The sequence below is a fragment of the Trichosurus vulpecula genome, chromosome 5 (genome assembly GCF_011100635.1).
Source record: "Trichosurus vulpecula isolate mTriVul1 chromosome 5, mTriVul1.pri, whole genome shotgun sequence".
NCBI lineage: Eukaryota > Metazoa > Chordata > Mammalia > Diprotodontia > Phalangeridae > Trichosurus > Trichosurus vulpecula.
In genome coordinates, this window is record NC_050577.1 from 301,834,505 (window position 1) to 301,856,479 (window position 21,975).

A 21,975-nucleotide genomic window follows, 5' to 3' on the forward strand; every position below is an offset into this window, starting at 1 on the left:
AGGTCTTCAATTCCATGGCTCAGATTCAGTGGACATTTATCAAACACCTCTGCTCTGCCAGGCATGATGCTGGGTGCTGAGAGTACCATGACACAAATCGGTCTCAGCCTCAAAGGAGATTTCATTTGACAATGATATTCTGAGATCACTGTCATTGCAGTTAAAGGAAGTTTCATGAAAGAGGGGACCCTTGAGGAAAGGGCCTTAGAAAGGGTAAGATGACACAAGGAGAAGATGATCAGAGATCAGAGAAGACATCCCAGACAAGGGGGATCAGCATGAGCAGAGGCACTGAGGGAGGAATGAATATGTAGCATTCACAAGGTCAGTCTGAATTGGAAAATGGATTGGATTTGCAGAGGGAAGTGCCTGAGTTCGAATGAAGGCTCTACTCTGTGTGTGAGAGAGTTTCCCCATCTGTAAAACTTGGAGGGCTTTGGAATGGATGATCTCCAAGATCTCTTCCAGCTTTAAAACCCCAAGATATTATGATTCTATAGAGTAGTTGAAAATATTATTAGATAAATAATATGAGGGGGTCTTGGGGGCCTCAAAAGTCAGAGTGTAAACTTGAGTGGCCCTCAGATGGAGAAATGCTATGGGTTCTGAAAGGGGAGGGACCCGATGCCATGTCTTAGGGAGAGGTGTCTGGAAGCATGTGCAGAAATGGCTTTGAGGTAGACCAGACCCAACTTGCTCCAGAGAGTAGTGATGGGGAAGTGGCTAAAGCAGGAGACCTGGATTCCTCTGTTACTAATCTGTGTGGCCTTGGACAAGACATTTGCCTCGTCTGGACCCAGAGTCTCCTCAACTGTAAAAGGGTGAGGTGGAATGAGGTGGAATCAGAGACCCCTTTCTGGTCTTCACTATTTGAATCCTTGGACTTGAGGGCAAGGTTTCAGCAGGCAGAGATGAAAGGAAAAAGCATCAAAGGCACAAGGAATAGTATAGACCAAGGCACATCAGGGGGAGCACGTCAGAAGGACAGTGAGTCTCCCAGGATGCTTGAGATGAAGGACACGTGAAGAGGAAGAGCATGAGAGAAGGCTAGAAAGAGAAGCTGGTGGCAGGGGTAGGTGGGCACGCAAGTACAGGCTTTCATCAACAGGCAACATGAAGCCACTGAAGGTTTTTGTGCAGGGGGCGCCACGGGCTTGATAGGAAGGAACATAATCTTGTGGAGGTAGAAGGGGCCGAAGAGGTCAACTGCCCTTTTTGCAGCATGGAGACTGAGGCCCAGAGTGACAATCATGGATTAAAGTGAGGACCCTGTGACAGTTGGGACTAAAGCCCAAGTCTCCTGACCCACAGTCCACTGCTTTTTAATATTAGAGTTCACCAAAGCCCCAGGGCCTTCTTGGCTTTGGGCCAGATTCTCGATCTAGTCTGTGAAGCCCAACAGTAATGATGGCTGCCAACTCTGAAGAGCTTTGAAGTCTATAATGGGTATATAATGGACATTCCATCCATTACCTCATTTAATCTTCATAACAACTCTGTCAAATAGATGCCACGTGTATTATCATCTGCCTTTTATAGAGGAGAAAAATGACCCACAGAGAGGGAAAGTCATTTGTCCAAAATCACACAAACTAGAAGTGTTGAGGCCAGGATTTGAACCCAGATCCCTGCAGCCTCCATGCTTCCTCTCTCTACCTCTTCCCTATCTCAGGTTTTTTTTGTGTAGAGACAGTGTTGTTCCCCAGTGACACTCTCTTGACTTTGTAAATGTAATAGAACTCTATTTTTCCCCACATGTACACTCAAAATTCCAAAATGACTTCAAACAGAAATTCACTGATACCTTACTTCAGTATATCAAGGATCTGTGATGTCACTGATAGTCCCTCTATGGATACAGACTGAGACCCTCTCTGTGGCTTAATAGACACTCAGAGTAGCAAAAGATTCATCCCCTAGTCAGGAGCATCACCAGACTTAGCCAGGCTAGTCCTCAGACAGCAGGCCCATGATGCATTCCCAAGCCAGTACTCAGAACTTTCCCAGCTTTGTGGGATCAGATGGTGTAGCCTTGGACAGAGCAGGGTCACTGCTGCAGCAGCAGGAGGCACCAGAGGAGTGCCTTACCAGTACTGTAGGACAACATCAGACTCACCAAGAGGCACATGGGTGAGATGGGCAGTCCCTCTATGGCCAGGGTCATGGGACACCCCTACATTGGACAGCATTGACAAAGACTGGATTGGAGAGTTGGTGGGGAAGGCAGATAGCTCACATTTAGATAACTTTTTTCCAGTAGCAGGGCATTCTCTTTGTTTGAATCTGTATCGTCAGCACTTGGCACAGTGTTGGGACCCCAGGAAGCATTTGATTGATAATTGATGACTATAGCCTGCCTTTGTGGGGTGGGGCTCCCATTAGACAATGTATATAAAGCACTCAGCTAGCCATCTAGCAGTAGAAAAATCCCAGCTCTCAGTATTCTCTCATTTGATCTCAGTCTCCTTGTCCATAAAATGGGGACAGCAGCACCATCATCTCCTCCTACGCTGGGTGTCCACGAAGCTCTGAGCAGCTACGACAGATGAAAATGCTTCTTTCCTGCAGAGTGATCTCAAAGGGAAGCATGGTGGTCCTTGTTCTTGCCGTGGGCAGTGTGAGCTGACCTCCATTCAGGAGGCTCTGATACCTGGGAAGAGTACATTCCTCTTCTCAATGAACAGCACACTCACTGGTACAGCTGCTAACCAATCAACAAGTACTCATTAGGCACCTGCTATACCCACAGAACAAACAGGCATCTCTAACAGGTGTCTAATCTAACCTCTGAATTAGAAAAAAAAAACCCACATTAAGCCAGGCCCAACAGCCAAAGAACACAGGCCTGGAGGGTGCCTGAGAGGTCCCCTAGTACAAATCCCTACACAATGGATGTGTCCCTGTAGACCTGTCCAGCTCTTGGTCATCCAGCTTCTGCTCACGACACAGCATCATAGAACTCGCTCTCTGCCAAAGCGAATCCACCCCACTGTTGGACAGTTCTGTTTTCATGAGGTTCTTCCTTAAAATGAGTGACTTCTTCTCAGTGCATTGTCCTGGAATGCTCTTCTTTCACCTCCTTGCTACTCCCTCCTTCAGCTCGAGTGGATCCCCTCTCCTCAGTTCTGTTCCTGTCTGACTGTTCCTCAGTCTCCTTGTCTGATTCATCTTGCTCTTCTGGCCCCTTTGTGTGAGTGCCCTTCAGGGCTGTCTTTGGCCCTCTCCTCTCCTCTTCTCTCTCTATACCCCCTCCCTTGGGAATCTCATCCCTCCATGATGTCAGTGATGTTGATGACTCCCAAATCTACAGCTCCGGTTCTGATCTATCCCCTGGTTTCCCGGTCCCCCTTTTCAAGTCCCGCCAGAATCTCAAAATCAATGTAAACAAAACTGAGTTCATCAGCCTCTGCCAAAATCCTGCCACTCCTTGAACTTCCTTGTTACTGCTGATGACCTCGTATCCTCCCATCAATGAAGTGTGGAGTCAACTTTGGCCCCTTCCTCCTGCTTCCCGAAAGCCAACCGTTTGTTAAGTCCTATTAGTTTCTCCTCCACAATCTCTCCAGAATCTGCCCCCTCCTTCCCACTCATCCTCCCTTTGTTTAGCCTCCTTCATGGCTGGCCTCCTAACTGCTCTCCTTGCCTTTGGTCTCTCGTCTCTAACCCCTTATTCACCAAGCAGCCAAAAGCATCTCGATGAGGCCCAGCTCTGACAGTATTATTCCATGGCTCAGAAACCTTGATGGATTCTTATCTACTTTAGGATAAGACACAAGCTTCAGTAGTTTCCAGACTGATTTCACCTTGTTTTTCACACAGTCAATGTTCCAGCCAGATTAGGCTATGAGCTGGTCTTGGACAGCAGACTCCCCTGCAACCACGTGTTCAGATAGGCCATCCCAGAAGGAAGGAAGGAAGGACTTACCTGGAATTCATCAAGCACTGTGCCAAGTCTTGGAGATACAAATAGGAAAACAAAGATAGTCTCTCCCCTCAAAGTACTTATATTTTAAGGGGGAGAGAAGACATTCGAGAGAATCATGGCCAGGGAAGGGTGTCTGTGTTTCAAAAGCTCCAGGGGTGGTGAGTGGAGTCAGAGCAGAGTAGATTGATGTAGACCATGAAGGAAACTTGGAAGGGACCATCTCTCCAACCTTCTTCCCTTTATAGTTGAGGGGATCGAGGCCAAAGGGAGGCAGTGACTTGTCCACAGCCACACAACATATTCATCTTTGCCATTTATTAGTGGTGTGAGTTTGAAGAAGCCACTTAACTTCTCTGGGCCTCATCACAACAGCTAACAACAGTCTAATCCCAGCTCATGTACAGAGAGCTTTAATGCTCTGCAAAGCACTTTAGGTACGTTAACTCACTTCATTCTCACAACAACCCTTGGAGGCAGGTGCTATTATTGCCTGCTCTCCCATTTTACAGATGAGAAAACTGAGGCAGGCGTGGCCAGGGTCAACCAGCTAGTAAATGTCATAGGCTGTATTTGAAAGCAGCCTTCCTGACTCCAGGGCCAGCACTCTGGGGCTGCCTCTGTTTCCTTAACCATCAAATAAAGATCATAACACTTGTACCACCCCACTAAAAGTGTGTGGAGAGCAAAGGGGACACTCTCTGTAAAGTGCTTTGCAGCAGTAAAGCACTTTAGAAATGTACAGGATAGGACTCTATCAAATTGCAGAGGAGGGAACCCCTGGGGTTGGGTGGGGGGTGAAACCTGGCAAGTTCTTTAGTTCCCCTGAATGTTGCTTTCCTTGTTGGCGAAGTACCAGGGTTTGGTTCAGTCATCCCCAGGTCATTTGGGCTTCTACTCTAACCTGAATTAAGATCCTGCCCTAACCCTCCCTAGATTAGTGGCCTGGGGTGGGTAGGGGGAGCCACATCCTCTCTTCAAGCCTCCATTTCTTTATCTGTAAGAAAGAGAAAATACCTCGTATTCCCCCTACTTGATAGGACTATTAGGAAGAAAGTCCTTGCTAGGGAGGAGATGGTGTTATAGTCAGCGTCAGTGATTCATGAAATTCCAGAGACAGATTGGAATGGTTGGCTGCATTGAATTGGCTGCACAATTGAATTTGAACTCATTTGTAAAGTGGTAGAAATAAAAAGTGAAGTAATAACCAAGCCCAACCCAAACAGAAAGGAATATTGAACTGGGGAAAAATGGCGTCCAGGAATCTCTGGCAACTCATCTACCTGCCCTGGTAGACACACTGTAAGAGTAGTGTGTCCATTGGGGCAGGGCAACAAGTGTGGAAAGGAGGCAGAGAGGAAGGCAGGGAGGAAGGAGGGTTAAACACAGCTACTTTTGGCTCTCAGATTCCCTACTTCTGGCCATATGAGGAAGTGGGGGTGATTATCCTAGAGAGGACTTCCAACCTAGTCAAGAAGAGCCTCTGTGATAGTAACTGAGAAACCGAGTCCTGGAGGTCACCAGTTTGGGGGATACAGAATGAGTGATCCTGCCAGCATGGGCATACTCTCATTAAAGTTGGTCATCAGGCCATCTGTGCTGAGGGAAGGACCTCTGGGGCTTGGCATAGGGCTGCCTACCATTGGAGACCAATCATCAGGTGTTGTTACATGTCCCCAGATAGAGAGTTAATGGGCTAAAGTCACCCAATCCCACACCACCATCCCCACCATGAGCCAGGTGACCTGAAGTTACAGGACACCTGACCAGAAATCAGTTCCTGGGCAAACCTAAGATAAAATGCTTTGTAGCCATCAACAAGACCCATCCGATTTTAGGTTATGTCAACAAAAGCACAGCATCCAGAGGAGGGGCGATAATGTTTCCACTGTCTTCTACCTTGCTCAGGCCATGTCTAGAGGACTGGGATCAGTTCTGGGCACCACAATTTCTAAGAGGTAATAAGAAGTTAGAGGGTGACTGGGCCAGAGGTGAGGCTCAAAGCCATCACACACAAGATGAGGATCAGTGGAAAGAACTGAGAGTACTTAGCTCAGAAAAGGGAATCCTTCAAGAAAATAGACACTATCTTCAAATATCTGAAGGCCATTCAGGAGAAAGAGGAAGCCTTATTCTCCTAGGGCCCAGAAAGGAGAACTAGGAGCAAGGAGGGGAAATTGAAGAGGGCCGGATGTTTGCCTGCTTGTAAGGAAAGCCTTCCTGATGATGAGAACTATGTCCAAGCAGAAAGCTCTGCCTCTCAGGATACTAAGTTCCCCATAAGCAGAGGTCTTTGCTAGAACACTGGGTAGAGACTGGAAGACACTTGTGGCAGTCTTGCAGAGATGATATATGATGAGGGCAAGGTTCACAGGGTGTAGACACAGGTGGTATCATCCCCCACTCTCTTCCAAAAGAGAAAAATGAGCCCTTGAAGAGTCAATTCAATGAGACTTTATTTTACTCCTGCTCAGCTCCTGGCACTGCGCAAGGACCCAGAATATAAAGACAAAAAAAAATCTATATACTTAAGGAACATACCCTCAGGGGTCAAAGCAGGCAAGGTGGGGTGGTAGGAGTCAATGTTTATACTGAAAATTCAATACCAAACCTTTCTGTGGCAGCTAGGAGAGTGTGACTGGAGAGGAGAGAGATCTAGTCAGGGAAACCAATGATGCTATTGCAGTAGTCCAGGGCAGAAGCGACCTGGGTATCTACTCATGGCCATGGAAATAAAGAAGGGGGGAACCCAAGAGATGTTGTGGAGGTAGAATGACTCAAACCTGACAACCAATGAGGGTGAGGAAGAGGCAGGAGTCAAGGAGGACTGAAGTGGCCAACTGGGGGGCCAAGCAGGAAGCAGGCACAGCAACAGGAAAAACAAGTTGGCAAGAGGGGAGGGTGTTTGTTGGTCCTGCTAAGTCTGAGCTCCTACAGGAAACCCAATTAGAGATGGCACTGACATAGAAGTGGAATTCAGGACAGTGACGGGGTGGATCTTGGTCTCATGGTTAGAGTGAATTTGTGAGAGTCGATAAGCTCACCAAGAATGTAGAGAAAGAAGAGAAAAGACGGGCCTGGGCAGAGCCCTGGGGGCCATCCACATGTGGTGGGGAAGGGGAGGGGAGGAAGATGGGATGCTTGGGGAGAGTGGATGTGAAAAAATGAGCAAACAATGTTTCTAATTCCAGGCTAGAAGGACGATAGGAATTCAAAAGAATGAGGGCTAAAGAGGTTTGTATCATCTAGTATCCTTGAGGGCAGGAACGGTTTCAATATAGCACAGTGCTTATTGAACTGATTTGTTAAGGAAAACCTTCCTGTATGAGATCAGCCTTTGAACTGGGCCTTGAAGGTCAGGCAAAATTTCCTTCCCTCCTTCTTGTTCTTGCTCCTTATTCCCTCTCTCTCCCCCATCATCCTCTCTCCTGTCTTTGGTCATCATGCATGGTCATGCCTAACTCTGTTACAAAGTGGACTCTGGAGCAGTGGGCGACATGTTTAGGCCCCCTCAGAAAGGGCTGAGTCTGCCCATTTCACCTCTCAGAATGCTTGGCTTATTTTGTGAGATGGGATGGCCTAAGGAACTAGCTAGGTGGGAGCCAGCTAAAGTACAACCTGCCCTCCACAAACGCATGCCAGCCAGAGCACTTGGCACTGTTCCTTACTACTGTAGTCTTTAAGACCCAAAGACGTGGGACTCATACCAGGAAAACACCCCCATACGAGGCCACCTCCTAAATACTGACCGCCATACACCACATGTGGTGCCAGGGGGTGTGGTAGTCATCAAGAAAGGCCGAGAAAAGCCCCTGTCTGCCAGGTGGGAAGAGCAGGGTTCAGATCCCAGCTTTTCCATTGATCACTTCTGTGAACTGAGGCAAACATCTGCCTCTCTGGGCCTCAGTTCTCCCATCTGTAAAATGAAGGGTTGGACTAGATGACCCCTAAGGTCATCTTCCAGTTCTAAATCTGTCCTATAACCAGTGGTCTATGACCCACTGGTAGCCACCACAAATCAAACGCTTAGTGGCTAGTAAAGGAAGAGAAGAACCAATTTCTCTGGTGAGACCCAGCAGCCTCAAGGGGCCCTTCAGCACTCCAGGGAGGTGGGGAACTAGGAGCTACCAGACCCATGGCCCTTGACAATTTGGATAACTTCATCCTTGGTTTGACTTCAAAGTGGCAGAAACAGAACCAGGGAAGCTTCTCAGAGACTTTTTCATTCTTCAGTGTCTCAGGCTGGTAACATGAAAACCTGTGCACCTTGACAAGTGTTTTCTATTTATTAATGCTAATAACTTATTAGGAGAAAGCCTAATTTTTTGGTGGATGGGGGACCATTTGGAACAAGCAGAAAGTTGTCTAATAGAAACCACCTGGAGTGGGTGTGTTGGGATGTATTCACTCTCATTGCCAAGCCCTGAAAGCCTTGAGGTAAGAGGGTCCCAAGAGTGGCCAGAGGACCACCAGTCAGGTGTGTGATGGTTGGACTAACTGGAGATCTCTTCCAACTCAGAAAGTCTGTGGTTGTGCATGCTTCTTTACACTCAGTCACTACCCAAATTTTATTTAAATACTTGCCTCACTTGTAGAATGGTATTTCTAAGCTCAGATCCCATCACTTCAGTGCCTCTCTATCATCCACAGTATAAAGTCCCCGATCTTCAATACTAGCACTGAGATCCCATCAAACTCTTCTCTTACCATTCCCAACTCAATCCAGTAAGCATTTATTGAGCACCTACTGTTTCAAGGCCTTGAAGCCTGCTCTTCCTGACTCCCAGCTCAGCACTCTGGCTTTCAGGTTTCATTAATAGATGTTCTAAATACCCAGAATCCACGTTCAAATCCTCCAACATGTGCTCAGGGTGACCCAAAGTTCTTGAAGATTCTGCTGGCACAGAACAGACTTTAGTGAGACCATGAAGCAGGAAGAGAGGATATAGATCCTTCTAAATACATATAGACCAGAACAGGATAGACCCTGTGGCTGACTGCCTAGGCACAGCAAAGATCATCATCAGTTGCCTGGCCAGGAGATGGTGAATTCTTGGTGACCCATGAAACAGGGGAAAACATGACGCAGCCCTCAGTCCTGGGCAGCCTGTTTCTGCTTCTACAACAATGGTGACAGATGTAAAAGAAGGAAATGGGGGCTCCAAATGACATGGTTCCCAGACTAGCTCCAAATAGGGATTGAATGCTTGGTCCTCAAGGTGCAGTCTTTGTACAATCAAGGAGATGCAGACCTAGACCAGAGCCATGACCACAGTGTCATTCTCCTTGTCCATGCAACCCAAAGATGTCTAGAAGTGGTAAATCAAAGGCAAGATAGTCTCCAGGTCTCTTCATAGCAGAATCAAGGAACTGGCTTCATCATGTGCCCAAAGGCAACAAGGAAGATGCCTCCATGGGTCACCAGGCCAGCCGACTTTGAAGTGCTCACAATTAGTTCAGAGAAATCACTACCTTGAAGACAACTACAGCTTCTGCCCAAATAGTGTTGCAGAAGGTGATGAATTAGAGAGACGCTATGAAGAGCTTGCCTGGATCCTCCAAGCAAAGAGACTCAGCATTATCAAGGCAAAGGTGGGTGCACAGGATGAGGGGGGAAATTAGGTTGGAAAATAGGATTGAGAATGAGAAAAAGAGAAAACAAGAGTTTTTATTCACTTCCAGAGGGGTGGACAAGAGAGATGTCAGAGGGTTTGACATCACAGAAGATGTTCTGTGTCTAATCAAGGCAGGCTTCTCTTTCTGTGGGATTCAAGGCAGGTCCCACTCTCCATCCATGAGAGGCAAGGAAAACATCTCTCTCTCTCCATTGGCATCAAGGAAGACGTCTCTCTCTATCCAAGAGGGCCATGAAAGACTTCTCTCTCTATCCGTGGGAGTTTCCCCAAATGTTCCTATTCCCATCGGACACATTACTAATTGCATCAAGCCCAGGAATGCTACAAAGGCTCCTCAGTGAAATCCACAGGAATATGAAAGAAATTACTCTGGCCGTCCACACTATAGAAACGAAATGGACAGAAGCACCCATTACTCAAATTTTAGCATGTGGACCTATCAGTCCATCAATAGGTGCATTTTGAGCAGGTCCTGTGGGTGAAAATTATCTGAGCCCAGAGGTGAATAGAAGGAAGAGATTGTACCTTAACACATTTGAGAATCTATATAGTACTTTCAAGTATATATAGTATTAGGTATGTTTATGTGTGTATACACAAATACATATATATGCATGTATGTATGCATACTAGTATATGGTACTAGGGCAGCTAGGTGGCACCAGACCAGGAGTCAGGATGACCTGAGTTTAAATCCAGCCTCAGAAACTTACTAGCTGTGGTCAAGTCACTTCACCCTGTGTGCCTCAGTTTCCTCATCTGTCAAATGAGCTGGAGAAGGAAATGGCAAGCCACTCCAGTATCTTTGCCAAGAAAAGCCCTAACGGGGTCATGGAGAGTTGGACAGGACTGAATTGACCGAACCCCCAAAAGGAGAAATCCTGAGCAATGAAAGCGACTCCAAAGTGGATCCCTGGAAGGCTCCTCCCCACGGGGGGTCTTCCAGCACAGTCGCTGGAGAGGGGGATTCTTTGGTTTCAGTCTGGGCTGTGTAGCTTTGGAGGGCCCTTCTGACTCGACCATTCCATGGTTTCTTCAGTAATTATGTCGGCAACAGTAATCACAAGAGTTTGCATTTATAGGCACTTTATTTACGAAGCATTTTGTGAGCACTGTGCTGCTGATTGCCACGCTATGCCATATGTTAGATGGTACAAATGTCACTGTTCCCACTTTACAGACGAGGAGACTAAAGGATTTGTCAGAGGACATGCCTCCCATAAGAGGCAGAGTTGGTATGTGAACAGCATCCTCTGACTCCAGGTCCAATGATCCAACAGAACAACAGCTGCCTCATTCCTCCTATCAGAGGCCACTGTTCTGCTCTACACCCAAAGGTGGGGACAGAGTGTTCCAAGAATTCCTGTAAGATGGGCTGATAACTAGGGTGCTTGCCATTGTCTTTGGTACTCTCCTCTGGCCCCCTTTCCTCATTCAGCTTTGAAAAAGCATGGATGACCTAAAGCCACTGAAGCCAGATCAGAAAAATGGCTCTAGCTCAGATCCTATGGTGCTCCAGATTCCCCCCATCCCACCCCCACCCCACCCTGCTCTGGGAGGTGTGGAGCCGGCGCTCAATGTCCGCTCTGCCTCCAGCAGAAAGAGCCCCACATGGGCTCACTGAATGACCTCCGCTTTAGATGAGGACGCAAGGTGAGGCTCAGGCTGGGAAGGACCTTGGAGAGCAGTCTCCTCCACACCCCCCCCCCTCCCAAGCCTCTTATTTTATGGAGAGGCAGCGCCCAAAGTCATACATGGAGCGAGAGAGGCTGGATTCAAACACCAAGGTCTCTGACTCCAGAGGGTCAAAAAGGGCTTGATTTAGCCTTCTCAGCCTCAGTTATGTCGTCTCTAAAATGGGTGTGACAATGCTGTTTACATCAACCCACCTCATAGGGCTATTGTGAGTTATGTTGCACTGAAGGAATTTGAGTTATTGTCATTATTATCAATTTTCTTATCAGCAAGAGTGGAAAAAGAACCACACTTAGAATGAAGTGCTAACCTTGACCCTGACTAGCTAACTGTGTGATCATGGGGAAATCACTACATCTCAGTTTCCTCATCTGTAAAATCAAACTATTGACCACAGGGTTCTTTGGAGGAGAACACTTTGAGTGGTAGTAGTCGCGGTAGTAACAGTAATATGCCACCACTGAGAATAAAATTAATAATAATAGTAAGAGTGACTCCAAATATCCCAGAGAACTCAGCAAATAAGTTGTGCTAGAAGCAGGCCATCATCACCAACTCACTAATGCCACAAGCACCTGGCTAGAATACTGATCCATAAAAACTGAAGAACAATGTTTCTAATAGATGTCATCCTATCCAATATTGATCTGCTCCAAGCCCCAACACAGAGATGGGGCAGAAAAGACCCCAAGCATGTAGCTACCAGTCAGGGGGCAGCTTGCCCCGATTCTTCTTCTCGCTCAGGAGTTAGAGCAGGGGGCCGGCTCCTGATCGCCTCCTGAGACAGTCAGTCAACTACAAAAATCACATCTTATCTACCCTATGGGGTTTGTCCAGCCATATAACATCAAACATGAACAAGGCAGGGGAACAACTGGTCCCAAGACCATATCCATTTGAACCCCATTGAAAAAGATGAGAAAGATGATAATGATTGACATGTATACAGGCCCCAGATCTCAGACTGGGAGGGATCTCAGAGGTTACCAAATCCAGCACTGTTTTACAGATAAGGAAGCTGTGAAGGGACTTGCCTGAGGTCATGTGGGTAGTACCTCCAAGAGGCTGGACTTGAACCTGGCTCCTCAGGCTCCTCCAGACCTAGGGCTCTACCCCCTGCCCTGCACTGCCTCCCATTAGGGCTTTCAAGTCACCAAATGCTGTATGTGTTGCCCTGTCCTGGTACCCACAGTAGCCCATGAGGTCAGCACCGCAGAAAACCACAAACTTAAGTGATTTTAACGATGATAAACTGAGACCCAAAGTGTTAAGCGACTTGCCCAGGGTCATGTGGCGAGGGTCAGATTCGAATGCAGGCCCAGCACTTCATGAAGGTGCCATGTTCCCTCTTCATCAATGCCTGTGCCCATAGTCTTAGGTGCGGCCTAAGCCCGGTTTACAACAATGGCCATGGGACTCAGTGGGTCACTTGTCCCTTCCCAGGGCCCTTTCCAAGCCTGGACCATGAAGAGAGTGTGGAGACAGAGTTTGTCTTCCCACAATGTCCCTACCTTCTCCTCCCTACCGGCCCTCTCAAGCAGAGACTTGGCTAGCCTGGAATCCCAAAGGGCCCGAGCTGCTGGAGAAAGGACCTCACAGCTAATGAGGCCAAGTTTTCTCCTCTGGTAGGAAGGTCATCTATACCTTCCCCCACCAATAGGCAGCTGGCATGCAGTGAAGGGCCACTGCTGATGGGGAAACCCCTGTTTCTCCCGCAGCAGCTCATTCCATTGTTAGATGGTTCCAGTGATCTCTATACACCACCACTGGTCTCCACACACCATCAGAGCCAAAAGTAGTTCCCCTTGAACCGCCATCTCCTTGGTCTTGCTGCTTCCTACTCAGAATAAGTCTGTGCTCTCTTAAATGTAACAGTCCTTCAGGCAGTCAGTTAAATAGCATTTCTTGCACACCTACTGCATACTGGGCACTGGGCAAGGCCCTGGGGATACAAACAAGGAAAAGACACCACACAAGAAGGCAAGTACAAATCAGATCTAGACAGGATAAATTGGACTGAGTCATCTCAGATTAAGGCAGGCTGGACAAAGAGGTCTTTGAGACAGCCAGAGAGCATGCTCAGCCCACTGCCCAAAGCCATCTTCAGCAGCTCTTCAGATCCCCTGGTCCTGGGCCTCCTCAGGTGCCTGCTCTGCAGCCTGTCCCTTTGCCCTGGGCTCTCCAGCTGTCATTCATGCTCAGCTCTCAGAGTCCCCTGCACACTGACCTGTCTGGGAGGGTGCCCAGCACAAGCCTTCCCCAGCAAGGATTTCTCACTAGAACCCCAAACCCTACACTAAGATAGCCTGGGAAGAATCAGTGCTTTCAGCCTCAGCACCACACATGGTGCATGGCACACTGCAGGCACTTAGTAAATGCTTAGTGATGGAATGACAGAGCAGAATTTCAGGCTTCATCCATTGGATGAGTGGAGGAAAAATTGCGGATGGGAAGGAAGCTTTTCAGAGGCCCTGAAATCTAGGAAGAAAATCAGCATTTCTTCAGCACCTGCTCTGTGCCAGGCCACTTTACAAACACTATCTCCTATGACTCTTACAACAATGCTGGGAGGGAGATGCTATATGATCCCCATTTTACAGACAAGGAAACTGAGTCAAGCAGGGTTAAGTGACTTGCACAGGGTCATGCAGCTAGGAAGTGTGTAAAGCTGGGTACCTGACTCCAGGCTCTATGCACTGCAGTGCCCCCTAGCTGCCTACAACAGGGAGACTGACTCAGTCTTTCCTGGGTACGATGTTCCTCTTCCCAAATCACCTTGCACTGATTTTACGTGTGGGTCTTTGTGGATGTGTCATCTTCCTGGATGGATGTAAACTCTCAAGAACAGGGGCCTTGACATTTCTGGATCTCCGATGCATACAGGGCACAGCGTGTGGCACAGAGCATACATTAGATGCATGTTGGCTGATGGATTATTTCTGGTCAGATGATGGGAAGGCTCATGGGATTTTAGACCTTGGGGATCATCTACCCCAGTCCCCTCCTTTTGTGGGTGAGGAGACTGAGGCCATGGACAGGCAGGGACTTGACAAGGGCCTGGGGGGAGGAGTTCATATGTTCTGTGTTGTTGGATGTTGGCCAAGGTTGCTTTGGCTGAAGATCAGTTCCCATGTGCAGCTGATGCGGAACCTTAAGAGCATTTCCATATCATGACAAGGTTGGCGAGGTGTTTTACATGTGTTGTGTCACCTAATCCTCAGAGTAGGTAAGGACCTTCAAGGGAATCTTACCAAACCCTGAATTCTATGGAGAAACAAGCCGAAGGCCAGAGCAGGCCTGGATTGCCCTCAGTTTGTACACGTAGCGGAGAGCCAAGGCAGAATCTGAGCCCAGGGCCACAGAACAAAAGCAGCGCTCTGCCCAACATTGTCCATCTGGAAGTGGCACATTAAAGGCCCTGGGACCAGCCCAGGCCAGGGGTGTGCTGGAGACACATTTTCTGGGTTTGAAATCTTAATGACTTACACCTGGGTAGGGTGGGGGTGGGGGGGACTTTGCTTTGATCTTCGGAGCTCCCAAGGGAGTCTCTTATGTGAAAGATTTTTCAGGCCTATTTCTGTGGATTAAGGAAGTTTGATTTGGAGCAGACCTTCCCATTCAGCCATTCATTCCATATTCATCAAACGTTTCCTATGCGTTTGTCTGGGCCCAGCATTGCGCTCAATAAAAAGTTTAGATCCTAAGATTTAGAGCTGGAAATAACTTGAGCAATCACTCTTCCTGACCCCACATCTTCTAGATGGGAAACCATGGCCTAGAGAGGTTTGCTTACTGGCCCAAAGTCACAGAGACGTGACTCAGTCCATACACTAACTCACAGTCTAGTAATGGATAAGACACAAACACCACTAATGATAACATAGGATATTATGGGATGAATCGTGCTTTCTGAGGCTCTCGGGAAGGTCCTTATGATCCAGGGAGCATCTCTCCTCTTTCTGGAAAAGAAGATCCAGGGGGACATGATAGCTGTGGGATCCATTGATTAACCTGCCCCACCTAAAAGAAATTACCTTTGTTACATAAGAACTGTATTTTGATGGAATCCATCAACCAGAACTAGGGATGAACGAGGCCTGAATGCCACCTTGAATCAATTGGAAATATTTCAGTTAGATGTGGTGGGAAGTCTGTTTCAACTGGGTGATAGATTGGGTCACTCTGTGAGAAACACATATAAAATGAGGTGCTATTTCAGAACCAGAGAGAGATTTTGAGGGCCCAGCAAGGAGAGAAAGAAGCAGAGACATCACAAGCTGAGAAAGAGAAATAGGACCAACGTGTGGCAGGAAAGGAAAGGCCTGGGGAAGGCCCTCAGTCCTCGGGGAGGCTTAGAAAAGGAGACTGAGGAAAGCACCAAGAAAAGGTTTGCCTTTCCCCAAACTCTCCCTGCTAGGACCTCTCCATGAACACACACTGTAATAGACTCAGCTTGCTTCTTCTCCTGAACATGTATTCAGGAACCTGAATTGTGCCTTGGCCACAAAGAGCCAGGAGGTAGCTCGTGATAAATATGGACACAAATGAAGACAAAGGGCCCTACATGTTGGGAATCTTCCTAACGGGAAGCTGGGAGCAATTGGGACTGTACTCCTAACTGTTTGATGAATATAAACTCCCTAAAGCAGCAGCAGAGTGAACCATGGAGCAGATTGGAGGGGCTGATGGAGAACCCCGAGGCCTAGAACGAGCTCATTATGGGAAGGGCTCACACAAGAATTGGAAGAGCCGTCATTGGCATTAGATTATTCCATTTGTCCTGAGAGTGATGAGCACAGTGCTTCTTACTGGAGGTCTTCAAGGGAAGGGAAGGGAAACAAAAGGAATAAAATATTCCAGAGAAGTCATGGGCAGGGAGAGTCAACGACACAAATCTATCTGTTTGAAACAAGAGAACAGTATTTGGGGGCACTTTGAAGCCATCTCATCCAGGGCATTCCTGAATGGAATCCCCCCCCCAAGTCATCACATAGATGGTGCTGGAAGACCCCCAGGAGAGGGGCCCCACCTCGACAAGCAGATCATCCCACCTTGGGCCAGCTCTGCCTGCTGGGAAGCTTCTCCTCACATCAAGCCTCTTGGTAATTCTCTCCTTCCCCCCAGGCTTTGCCTCTCCTCTTCTCCCACCCTCCAAGGCTCCTGGTTCTCCCTTCTGGGCTCAAACAGAACAAGGCTCATTCCTCTGCCACATGACAGACACTGAAATACCTGAAGACAATTGTCCTGTCCCCCTCAGTCTTCCCTCCTTGGAGTCAAACCTCCCCACTTCCTGCAGCTGGTCCTTCTATGAAAAGGAAGCAAGGCTGGTGACCAACGTGGTTGCCCTGCTTTGGACACTCCCTAGTTTATTGACATCCTTTCTAAATTCTGAACCCAAGCAGAAATGTCCATGGATGCATACAGAAAGGACTTAAGAGCCTGTCCTGACTATCCCCCTGGCTCCTGCTCTTGGGAGGAAATTGCTTTGTTTCATCTGCGCATCTGTATATGTGTCCTTCCCCCCATAGAGTGTAAGCTCCCTGAGGGCAAGGACTGTTTAGTGTTTTGTCTTTGTAACCCCGGAGGCTAGGACCCATAGGACCCATAGATGCTTAATGTTTGTTCAACTGAATTGAGAGTTCAGAGAAGGGGAATCACATCTGAGTAGAGGGATCATAGGCTCACACACTGAGAGAGTTGGAAGGAACTGAAAAAGCCATCAAGTCGAACCCTCTCTTTGTCCAGATAATGAACCTGAGCCTGTGTAAATGACACAGCCAGGGTCACACGGCAGTGAGCAGCGAGAAGGTGTTGAATCCAAGTCCGTTAAGGCTGAAACCGACTCTCTCCCCACCATGCCATACAAATACAAGCCCCTACTTTGTGCAAAGCCCTGCACTGGGGAGGGAGGGGAAACTTGGCCAAGATGCAGCTGCTGCCCTCACAGACCTCCCAGTCTGATGGCAGCTAAGCCACAAACACTGACAAGCAGACTCAGAATACTCCCGTAGAAGGACTCTAGAAAGAAGACAAAGTGAAGCCTATAGGGGAGGATCATTAGGGAGGGCTTCCCGGAAGAGGTGGCATTTGAGCTGGGCCTTGGCGGGTAGGGGCAGAGCGAAAGTGGGAAGGCCTTCTGAGATGAGGGCAGAGATCTAGAGGGCAGGATGGATATGGAGGAGACACAGAGAAGACAGTAAGCCAGAGAGCTTATCTAGGGAAGCCATAAGAGAGGATGCTGAAGACCCATGTCATCTAGTCATTCTACAGATGAGGACACTGAGGCCTGGGAGGGTAAAGCAACTTGGCCAAGCTTACTCAGTGGTGACAGAAGTTCTTAGTGCAAGTGGAATAGTCTGGGCTTTGAGGGCACATGACTGAAGAGGAGGAGCGAATCCAACCTATGGGCTTCTCTTCACAATAACTGTGGGGTCCGACCATGCAAGCATCATCACCATTGCATGTGGAGGAGGACAGTGCAGTCTCAAGGGCTGGGGTCTTGATTGGGCTCCCAGGGAGCAAACAGCAGAACCAAGATTCAAATCCTGCTCTTCTGCCACCCTCTTTCTACTCTAACATGTGATAGGTGTCAGGGGAGGGGAGATGTCACTGGATGGAGAAATCTTGTCCTAAAAGGTTCCTCCCAAGGTCAAGTTCTCCCTCTCTATGTTCCTGGCCATGACTCTTTTCTAGAACTCCTGTAGAAATGGAGACTGAAGGATGAAGCCCTTTGGGGAAACACTCAAACTTTCCATCCTATTTTAGCCCTCCTGGTCTGTTTTGATGTGTGTAGAAATCTGAGCAGGCTGGTAGTTATTTTAAGGCCCACCAAGCTTTCTGTGGGCTTCTAGACACTGTCATGGATCCCCAGGTAGAGCAGATTTTCTGTGGCCACTGGCAGCTGCTTAACAGATAAACATGTTTGGAGCTTCCTGCAACAAAACAGAACAAAAGAGAAAAAACTAAAAATAAATCCCACTGGCATCCCCACCACTCTGCTCGACAGAGGATCAAAGGGGGAAAGCCATCTATTTAGTTATAGTCTGTCTTTGATATGCCTGGGGAATGTACACACCTAATTAGCCACAATAGCACCATCCAGAGGGGAAGAGGAGGTGGCGAAAGGAGATCAAGCTTATTTTGGGGGCTTAGTAGCTCTCCCCCCCCCAAAGGCCACATCTGGGAGGCTGGACCATCCCTGGCCTGCAGCCCAGGCCAAATGGGTGCCACTCTCTTTGTGGCAAGCCCTGGGAAATTTCAGTATCACAACCCAGCATGGGGTTCAGTGACCTTGATTCTGCCCTCCCCCACCAACTTCCAGCTCCTTTCAATTTGCAGAAAAGCTTGAAGTGGACAAAACCCAGATGCCTTTTGCTTGTAGCTCAGTGAGAAAAGATCAGGCCTGTAGACTCTTGTCAAAGTGATGTATGGAGCTCATTTCCCATTAACCCTTTCGTGGCTTCAAGTATTTTCTCTGCCCTCGAATTCCCTCCTGACCTCTCTTTGTTAGAAATCCAAAGCTGTCATTTTACTCTAGAAGAGCTTTTAGGAAGGCCATCTTGACTCTGAACCTGTGCTCTAACAAGGAAAGGGTTTGGAAATTTGACCTTCGGGCCAGATGCCCCCTAAGCTAAGCTAGCAAGCACACTCATCTGTGTGGCCAGTTGGGCTTCCTGTCATTGAACTGCTTTGGGACCTAGGCCCAAGGTCCTTAAGGCAAGCCTGGCTGAACAGCCAGTTGTCAGGGATATAGCAGAGATGATCCCGGTGGGCCAGAGGCTCTTGGATATCCCTTCTAAGGCTAAGATTCTAGGGTTATGAAGCAACCAGCCTGGCCTAGGAGACTGAATGTTCTCTTTGCTCTGCTTCCACAGAGACATGTGCTGTCAATAATGGAGGTTGTGACCGCACGTGCAAGGACACAGCCACAGGAGTCCGCTGCAGCTGCCCGGTGGGCTTTACCCTGCAGCCCGATGGGAAGACATGCAAAGGTAAGCCGCAGTTACTCAGGAATGGTCTTGGAACCCATTTTGATCCCCTCGCCTTCCAGCCAAAGAAGGGAGGGATTGCTGGGATGTTATTTCAGTTGGAGAAATATGGAATTTGGGTGTCTGTTTGTCTGTTTAATATTCCAATTGGAAATGTAAATGAGGTAATTGAATCCTGATAGTGAAAGAAGTAAGGAAACAGAGTGGTCAGTCAGTCAACAAGCATTTATTAAGCACCCACTCTGTGCCACACATTGGGCTAATACAAATAGAAGTAGAAAGGCAGTCTTGCCCTCAAGGAGATTACACTCTAATGGTGAAGACAACCCTTAGAAGGGCTGGGGATGGACTGGGGGAGGGGAAGGGGAAGGAGAGAAAGCCCTAGATGTGGAAATGCATTGGTCAGTAGCACAACCGAAGAGGAATAGAGATATCTTTGGCCTGGGCCTCCTCCTTAAACTGGAGGTTCTGGGAGGAACCAACCAATCACAGGGTGAGGCCTCAGGGGAGCAAAGGGTACTTTCAGGGTGAAAAGTGGTTCATGGGTGGACAGAGCTGCCAGGATGAAGAGGTTCCCATGGCCTGGTACTGGGCCATAGTACCGTGAGAGAATGTCCTGAAAAGATGAGTCATAGTGCAACCTGGAGAGACCTGAAGACATCTCTGATCTGTTATCATTTTAGTTGATGAAGTAAGAAAGGAAGACAGTCCATGAATCAGTCTGAGTGGAGAAAGAAAGGAATGAGATGGTCTGGGTATCTAATGAAGCTGGAAAATGAGGAGGCAGTATGGTTCTTGACTCCTTTTAATGGGAGAAATAAGGGAATCAGGTGGTTTGGTTTTCACTGCTGTGGACATAGTATATGCACCATTTCAGTTAGTGAAAAAAGGAAATAGGAGAGTCTCTGTTCTTGGAGCAATGTGGGAATGGAATCTATCAATCAACCAGCATTTATTAGGTGCTGACCATGAGCCAGGCATGATGGGAGGCAAAGACACTTGGTTTACAAAGACAAGTCATAAAATAAACCCTGTTCCATGGGAGCTTCCATTCTAATCATATGCCTCTCACTGCTGCTGGGTAAAAACCGTCTGGCCCTCAGAACCATCCTGCACCACCTCTCACAGGGCAGTGACACCCCCCCCAATTTCTTCCTCCAGAAAATGAAGGCCTTGGGCATGATGGGCCTTTAGCTAGCTTCTAGCTCTTGCCCTCTGCCTGCAAGGAGCACAGGGTAAACAGAGGCCTGGCATCATGGGAAGAGAGCTAAGCATGGAGTTGGAAGACCTGAGTTCAAATGTGGACTCTGGCATTTATTAGCTACATTATAATGGCCAAGCCTGAGCTTCCATTCCTCATACGCAAAAAGGAATGGTCAGATTTGCATCACCTGAAAAGGGGTTATAAAGGATGATATAAACACAAGTTATCATTGTGCAATAATAATGATGGTTATGTTTCCAAGTAGCTTCAATATGTATTTTTAAAGTTTCTTTGTCTCTTCTGTTTCATCACCTACAGTTCACAGTGAGACCACAGGATCACAGGCCTAGAGTCAGCAGGGATCTTAGAGGCTATCGAGTCTAACCTCCCTCATTTTACGAATGAGAAAACTGAGGTTCTGTGATGTGCCCAGGGTGTCACAGCCCAGAAGTGCCTCTACAGGGAGAGAGGACACGAGAAAGACTAAGAGACAGAGGAGAGAAGAAGACCTCAGAACACAGAATATCTGAGTTGGGAACTACTTAGACCATAGAATTTCGAGCTAGAAAAGACCTAAGAACATAGAATGGTAGATGACTAGTACCTCTGTTGTTCAGCCATTTTTCAGATATGTCTGACCCTCAGTGACGCCATTTGGGGTTTTCTTGGCAGAGATACTGGAGTGGTTTTTGTCATTTCCTTCTCCAGCTCATTTCATAGATGAGAAACTGAGGCAAACAGGCTTAAGTGACTTGCCCAGGGTCACACAGCTAGGAAGTGTCTGAGACTGAATTTGAACACAGGTCTTCCTAATTCCAAGCTTGGCACTCTATCCACTGTGCCAACTAGCTGGCCTAAGGTAGGGACCTTAGAGATAACCTAATTCAATACAAACTTTCATCCTGCATATCAACAGTCATTCACAGGATATATTTACCAGGGTGCAAATCTGTGACAACCTTATTTCACAAACTCCTCTCTCTCTCCCCCTCTTTCTCTCTCTCTATCTCTCTCTCTCTCTCCTCTCTCTCTCTCTCTCTCTCTCTCTCTCTCTCTTTCCCTCTCTCTCTCTCTCTCTCTTTCCCTCTCTCTCTCTTTCCCCCTCTCTGTCCCTCTCCCTTCTTATCCCTGCCTCCCCTTTACTCTTGAATTGAGACCGAAGAAGGCAGAGCAGTCCTCACTAGAGACTTTAGATATTTGACTTGTCTTTGGTAGAGTTTCAGTCATTAAACATTCAGAACACAACTCCCCCAATTTTCAGCTGCCAAATTATAATGCTGTTCCTGAGGATCTAGCTGCTCCCCCAACCCCATAATGTTTTGCCTAACATCTTACTTTCACAGAACCTACTAATAACATTAAGCAAGTAGGCGCCTGCTGAAGGCCTTTCAGTCACAAGACCCTTTCGCATCCATCGTCTTATTTGAGCCTTACTCTGAGTAAGCCAGTGAAGTAGGTAGCACAATTATTGTGGCTCCCACTTTACACATCACGAAGCCAAAGCTTAGTTTTGCTAATTTGCCCAAGGTC

The 21,975-nt window shown here is 47.7% G+C and overlaps 1 protein-coding gene across 2 annotated transcripts in view; it reads left to right on the forward strand.

Annotated features, from left to right (window-relative positions):
* The window catches only part of SCUBE1 (signal peptide, CUB domain and EGF like domain containing 1), a 258,064-nt gene that overhangs the window by 179,712 nt on the left and 56,377 nt on the right, over nucleotides 1–21,975 (forward strand). For both annotated transcript variants that reach the window (XM_036761573.1, XM_036761572.1), the window contains one exon: nucleotides 19,128–19,244. In XM_036761573.1, the coding sequence (XP_036617468.1) occupies nucleotides 19,128–19,244 (117 nt within the window). The remainder of the gene's footprint in view (nucleotides 1–19,127; nucleotides 19,245–21,975) is intronic.